Raw genomic sequence first — 7,500 nt, 5'->3', positions numbered from 1 at the left:
TCAACAAGGCATAAGCTAATTTATATCTAACCCTAGATGGTAAATACAAATTCGTGGAGTATAATTTACGCAAAATACCAAAAACTCTAAAACTTAATAAGTCAATGTGATGAGCAAATGAAAGTTTGCAATCCAACATGACACCAAGACATTTAAGTTGGTCAACAAAATCAATTCTAACATCACCCAAGAAAATATTCAAATCAGCAAAAAACCGATTTGTAGGTCCAAACATAATGGCTTTCGTCTTATTAGGGTTAATACACAATGAATTATCCAATGTCCACTCAAGAATACTTCTGAGGCAAAAGTTTATGTTAGATATTAACACATCCTTAAAATCCAAACCACTTCTGAACAGCAGAAAAACATCATCAGCAAAAAGAAAAGAATCACAGATCATAGAATTGACACAAGAAGGAAGACTGTTAACATACAAAATAAACAAAAGAGGCCCCAAAACTGATCCCTGAGGGACACCAGATAAAAGATGACGTAACCCTGAACTAACACCATTCATTTGAACAAACTGAGATCTGCCATCAAGATATGAAAGAATTAGTTTACATGCTGATTTTGAGAAATTAAACTCATTCCGGAGCTTATAAATAAGTTGACAATGATTGATATTGTTGAACGCTTTGGAAAGATCTAGGGAAATTAGAACACTAAACTCATTATTATTCACATTATTTCTGATTTTATCTGTTAAACTTAAAAGCAGAGAGGTTGTGCTAAATCCACTACGAAATGCATATTGTTTCACATAGATACAATTCAAAACTGATTCGAGCATTTGATTTCGGATAACGTGTTCAACAACTTTAGATAATGCTGGAAGAATAGATATAGGCCTAAAATCTTCCGGTCCATGAACTACCACAGACTTAGGTAAAGGTACAACCCTCGCCATTTTCCAACATTTAGGAAAAGTAGAAGTTGTTAAAATAGAGTTAATCAAGTGAAGTATATAATTAGATATATAAGGATAAACTAATTTAACAAATCTAATAGAAATATTGTCAGTACCAACCGAATTAGATTTAACTTTGTTCAACGCTTCTATTAGTTCCATCTCATCAATACAATGAAATGAAAAAGAATCAATCGAATTATCAAAGTTCGTTAAGTTAATATTGGAATTTGTACTGTTACCCGAAACAAAGAAATCATTTAATTCATTAATATCACCTTCATATGTCATTGAATCAATCCCAACACAGCCAGCACCCCTAAGAACCGTCCAAAGAGCAGATGAATCAAGCCCCAAAAAACTTTAGAAAAATGTAACCTCTTTACTCTACGAATAACATTCTTGGCCTTATTCCGAAGCTTACAGAAAACTCTCCAGTTACTATCTGAGCGATCAGACAAATAGGCTCTATACGCAAGGTCCCTAAGACTTTGGGCAAATAGAATTTCTTTACATTTCATCCAATTTATGTTTTTACGACAAATTCTCTTTTTAACTACCGGAACACAAGAAAAAAGTAAGTTTAATAGAGAAGTAAGGCTATAACATTGGTCATCAACATCACCACTGTAAAAATGAGAACAGTCAAAGTTAGATAGGAGACCAAGTAAATTATCCCATTCTATTGATTTAAAATCATGGAATTCTACATATTCCTTAGATTTCTCAATTTTCATCACAAAAGACGCAAACAGAAATTCATGGTGCGATATAGATGGACAACGAATTTGGTCTGAGAGACATACCATAGAAAAATCACTAACCAACCAATAGTCAATAAGTGATGTTGATCCATGAGCAATATCATAGTGTGTTGGTTTTGAATTATGAACAATAGCCAAATTAAGTCTAAAGCACAAAGATCTCATATAATTAGATTTCACAGTATCAAACAAATTGCAGTTATAATCCCCCACAATAATGATATTATTATAACTCAAAAAAAGGTCATGATGAAAATATTCAAAAGAACAGATATCACCATGTGGTAAGTAAACAACTCCAAATAGAAATACTGTATTGTTAAGGTACAATTCAACAAATAACGACTCACATATTCCAAGTTCTGAAGTTTTAAACACTTTTCTATACTTAATTCCACTGGAAATATATAGCGCAACTCCACCACCTCTAGAATTCAATCTATCATTTCTACAAATATTGAATCCAGGAATTTCAACCGCACGACATGTTATGTATGGTTTTAACCACGTTTCAGTAACAGCAAAAACATCAAAAAAACCATCAGTCAATAGAGCATTTAACTCATCAAACTTGGAACAATTTGCAGAAGGCTTAATACTCTGACAATTCAAATGGGCAGCATTAAAATTACCTAAATGATGTTGCAAAGCAGTTTTAAAGTAAGAATTTACACTGAGTTGAGGACCAGCTGTTAGGTTATAAGGCATCATTATAAAAAAACAAGATATCTGTGGGGAACCAGAAAAGATAAAAAGATATAATATTAATAAAAATAACAAACATATTTCAAAACAATATAATATTATAACAAACAGCTAATCATTAGCAAAAAATGTTAATCAAATATTGATAAATTAAGAAAGATAATTAATTAAAAATAAAAATAAACATTTATAATTATGTATTTCATACATGAGGCATACATTGTTCAAAAACTCTAGTAAAAAACATTCCATATTCACATGAATATTTATCAAAAATATTTAGTTATTTAAAATCAATTTATTCCCAAATACAATATAATATTTGCAGAATAAATCAATATATAGTTATTTCAAATCAAATGAATAACCACATAAAAGTGATTACCCAATTAGAGTACCCATCTGGAATACAGAAACTGGTTATCTAAGCATTTAGCAATAAATACAATTTTCATGTGACAACAGAAAGTTTTTGAATCATTCACAAAAGTAAGTGTAAACATCAGTGAAAACAATTTGATTATTATTAATTCATACTATTCCCTAATCAAGACAATAAATTTAATATGAAAAATGTAATATAAAACTCCCATGTATGCATGTATGTACTTTAAATTAAACTCAAAGAGTGCAAAAAATAGAACTAACAAATTTAAAATACTAACGGCCATCATCCAGCAAATCAGCACATTGAGAAGGACTATAGACCACCTCAGAATCATCCGGTAATGTTAATTTAACTCTCAATCTGTCACTATTCATTATTCGGAACTTTTTAATTAGGTCTTTACGAAGCAGCTTTTTGCAAATCATATTAAGTCTGCTAGCAGCAGGAGAGTAGTGGTCATTCAAATAGACTCTTAAATCAACATCTCCATCCACAAAATCACGAACCTTCAAAGACCGAGTTTTAAAATATTGACTCATTATTTTATCCCGAACAAAGATACTATTGAATTTCACCAAAATAGACTTCCTGTTATTCATATAGCAAATATATTGTAAGTCATATGTGCAAATTGGAACATCAAATATTGTTCCTAATTTCATAATAACAGGCATCAGATCATCTATACCGGCAGGCAAACCAGTAACTATAATGTTAGTACGGTTAAGTCTTCTATGCAGACAATTATTTTCCTCCTCTAACGCTGTAATTTTGTTGGAAGTTGATATCTCGACATTGTTTATTAGCTTATTGCAATCCACAATTTCACTCTTCATTTCCTTAAGGCAAGAAGCAATCTCTGATTTCAAGGAAGCAACAGTATCCGCCAACGCATTTTTAATCGATGTCTGTTCACTATCAACCTTGTTTATAAAATCATCTATTTTGCAATTAAGTGAGCTAATTTCATTTCTCAACATAGTCTCAAATCCAGACCGAGGATCATTATTACAAGAGGTACAAGTAAAAGATAACCTGCTATCCTTCAAAGCTGAAAGAACCTTTTCAGGAATTTTGGCGCATGTAATGTGAAACCACAGGGCACATTCTTTACATTGAATGCTAGTTTGGTTCTTGTTAATGTTATCATTGCAGGATCCACATTTAAAAGTTTTAGTTGGAGGCGACATTTTATATTTTAGTTGTTGTAAATAAACAAAAGTAAATTTGGCAACAAAGCAAATGAACAACAGCAAGCAGCAACAAACAGCACCAGTACACTTCCACTTATTAACCAGTGAACAACAGTACAATTTAAATAATTGTATTTAATAATAAAAAAGCACTCAAATTTTTAAATAAATAAATGCAAAAAGTACTACTTAATTTATCTTTAGCCAGAAATTAAGTTAATTTTATTAGCAAATGATCAGCTGCAGAAAAAAACACTTCTACTCAGGCATGAAGTTGCCAGATCAATTATTATTATATATTTATTATTATTATTTATTATTATTATATTTGGTGAAATTCATTTGTTTACCGTTTTATTTTATTATTCCTTTAATAAATTACCGTAAACACTTGTGGTCAGCTGATTAGTAGTTGATCATAAGTTTTAATTTTAAATTCTGAAATATTTCAAAATTTCAGATTAAACTCAGCAGGGAATTCATAAAATGAAACAAGTATGAATGTATAGTCGGTCGTAGCCGACCATATGATACCCTACACCAGTCAGTATGTCTGTTAAAAATGGGGATTATTTAAAAATTAAAGCATTTGGTTTGTTTTTTAACTTTATTTCGGAATATTTTTACTTTTTTTTGGCAAAAAAAGAAAAATTTTTTTTAAGAGGGCTCAAAGGGGAGTAGGGCAAAATATGGCCCTATCCTTAAAAATGTTGGTAGGGGGAGTTAAGTCTTCTTCAATATTATTTATGTAGAATTTAAAAGTGTTATTAGTGTTTGTAAGTGAATTTTGACCTTTAAGTCATTTTCTGAGGAGCGTTTGTATGGGGGATAGGGTCAAATGAAGCCCGATCATTACAAAAATCGGTAGTGTCATTTAAAGTTCTATAAAACTAAGTTTTGTCGACTTTTGTTAACATAATAAATCATTTAAATTAATTATAAGCCAAAAGGCCATATTTGGGGGGAACGGTTGTATGGGGGCTAGTCGAAATAATGGACCGATTTTAACCATTTTCAATAGGCTTCGTCCTTGGGCCAAAAGAAGCGTGTGTGCCAAATTTCATCCAATTATCTTGAAAATTGCGGCCTGTACCTTGCGCACAAGGTTTACATGGACAGCCAGCCAGCCAGACGGACGGACATAGCTTAATCGACTCAGAAAATGATTCTAAGCCGTTTGGTATACTTTAAGGTGGGTATAGGACGAATATTTTTGTATGTTACAAACATCAGCACAAACCCAATATACCCTCCCCACTACTTATTTTATATGTTTGTCTACAAACTAATCATTGTATGAGTTTATAGATCAATAAATATGTATGTATATTAGTCTATAATACTCCATAGGGCATAATAAATAGACTTGTCTAATGCTTATCCTCATAGTTTTATAATTGAAATACAAAAAGTATCTTAAAGGCGATAGACATTTTACGAAAATGCAAAGTGCAATGAATGTTCGTTGAGGTTTAAATCAATTTGCATTTCTAATTAATTGATAACAACTGTAAATACAAATATGTGTGTATAAAGAATGAAATTTAAATGGAACGATGACAACAAAACTAACCAAACCACCAAACAACAGTGCAACCAACCAGCTAAACCAAGTAAATCAACAACATGTTATCCTACAGAAATGTTTACAAAAATAGCAGGGATTAAAAAAATATTAAATTTCGGGGAGAAATATATTTTGTGGCACAGTGTATACAGAAGCGCCACAAGCATAAAACTTTCCCCTGCCTTTCGCACAACTTTATACACATATTTTAAAGCTGTAAAAAACTTATTTTAGACTTTTGTTATTTTACACTAAATGTCAAAAGTGACAACTCTGTATTTTTGTACCACGTTCCCACGGATCAGTTGAATGTGGCCTTTGAATGACAATAGCCAATTAAGGGCCCAAACACATACAATACATTGCGTCGAACTGCAACTGGCAGTTCGTGTTTACTGTGTGTGTAATGAGAGCGGACACAATCAAAACGTCAAACTTGTGAATGAAGTACAAATGTTGAAAAATAATCAACTTTGGCGTACGAAACAGAAAAGAAAAAGAAACAAAACTATCAAAAATATTCTTTATACTTTTTATTTGAGATTTGAAAACATCCCTTTTAAATTAAATATTTTTTTATATAAAATATTGAATTTTTTATATTATTTACACATATTTAATTATTTTTTCATACTTTATCAACGCAACGATTTGGTATCTCTTTTTTTTTGAGTTGCGTAGCTGTCATGAATGTCGGAGTGCTTAACGTGACGGTCTTGACGGCCTTATTTTACGGTTGCCTTTTTCATCCACTGGGTTGACTTGACAACGGTCAACCATCGCCCCTGAATTCTTCAATGAAGAACTCAAGTGTCAATTTTTGTACATGGCTATACCGGTCCATGTACAAACACTTTGCTGAAGTACTCAAGCTATCTAATCTCTTGTTATTTCCGTTGCGAAATGACAGGCTGCATAGGCTTAAGCCCAATGCACACCTCGACAAGAAAAAATCTATCTCTGGTCTAAAGTCAATAGAATAGAAGTAATTATAATTGTCAAAACTTCAATTTCAATTACTTCAAATGTAATTGTAATTGAAAATGTAGTCATTACCCCCAACCCTGGCCCCGACAAGTAGTCCCGTAGCATGTATCAAAATATCCTGTTGAAGAACAGGATATATTGATACAACAGCATCGAAGAACTTCCCAAAGGCATACTAAATCACTACTAATCTCCAATATATGAAGACTTTCGTGATCGTTCACCAATTTATCACATCAGTTCTATTCCCATGATCATAAAGATCACTGTACGGGATGATAGGCAACCATTGAATACTAAACTGACAATTCTATAGCATATACCTACAATGCGACTGGCGTCCCAAAACTAATCGGGTTCAGGTAGGCAGCATTTGTTGCTTTGTATACAGACCTGTTTGAAGAGAGAATTATCCAACTCATTAAGTATAAAATATATCAGTCTTTAAACCAACATTCTCTCCCCGCGATATTGGGTATTAAACCACAGCCACTACGTAGATCCCGAAGGAACCTCAACCAATTGGCCAGCCAGGACATAGTCCTGCGGGCAACTGGTCACCCGTAGTACCAAATTATATGGTTCTCTGTTTAGACCTCTTTTCAGGTAGTAGACTGTAAGTATCAATTTAGAGTCCCGGCCGACTATAGTTGTTGGTAACACCTCTGTTCCCCGGAATTGCAATGACACCAAGGTGGAGGTTGCACCAAAGTAACATGCCCGCGGAGAGGGGGCGTAGCTGTCAGACTGTCGATAGTTTTAACGTGAGCACCTGCCGTGTCGGCCTTATCTCACGGTGGTCTTTTTTATCCACTGGGTAGACTTGAGAACGGTCTACCATCGCCCCTTTGTCTTCAATGAAGACGCAGGTGGCAATTTTTTGCACATTGGCTATGACCGGTACCATGCGCAAGTACTTTGCTGGAGTACTCGAGCTATCTAATCTCTTGCCAAAGTAGTCACGTTGTAAGACAACCACACTA

At 33.1% G+C, this 7,500-nt stretch overlaps 1 protein-coding gene and 1 long non-coding RNA gene across 6 annotated transcripts in view; one reads left to right on the top strand and one right to left on the bottom strand.

Annotated features, from left to right (window-relative positions):
• LOC111687671 overlaps positions 1-4,240 on the bottom strand; it is a 5,007-nt gene extending 767 nt beyond the window's left edge. The window contains exons 1-3 of one of the 5 annotated variants that reach the window (XM_046948959.1): positions 3,346-4,240; positions 3,048-3,276; positions 1-2,406 (exon numbers count right to left, since the gene is read on the bottom strand). The exon at positions 1-2,406 is cut by the window's left edge and continues 767 nt beyond it. In XM_046948959.1, coding sequence (XP_046804915.1) covers positions 2,375-2,406; positions 3,048-3,276; positions 3,346-3,960 — 876 coding nt within the window. In that variant the 5' untranslated portion in view covers positions 3,961-4,240 and the 3' untranslated portion in view covers positions 1-2,374. Of the gene's footprint in view, positions 2,407-3,030 lie in introns of all 5 variants that reach the window. The other 4 variants (XR_006940597.1, XR_006940595.1, XR_006940596.1 and 1 more) reach the window with 4 other exon arrangements.
• Positions 2,965-3,277, top strand: LOC124419442. Its single transcript, XR_006940599.1, has 2 exons — positions 2,965-3,107; positions 3,166-3,277. It is a non-coding gene; the product is annotated as an uncharacterized LOC124419442 (long non-coding RNA).
• Positions 4,241-7,500: the final 3,260 nt, after the last annotated feature.

This window comes from Lucilia cuprina, chromosome 4, assembly GCF_022045245.1.
Source record: "Lucilia cuprina isolate Lc7/37 chromosome 4, ASM2204524v1, whole genome shotgun sequence".
Lineage (NCBI taxonomy): Eukaryota > Metazoa > Arthropoda > Insecta > Diptera > Calliphoridae > Lucilia > Lucilia cuprina.
Note: the sequence above shows the minus strand (reverse complement) of the source record. Positions and strands in the feature narration are given on the sequence as shown.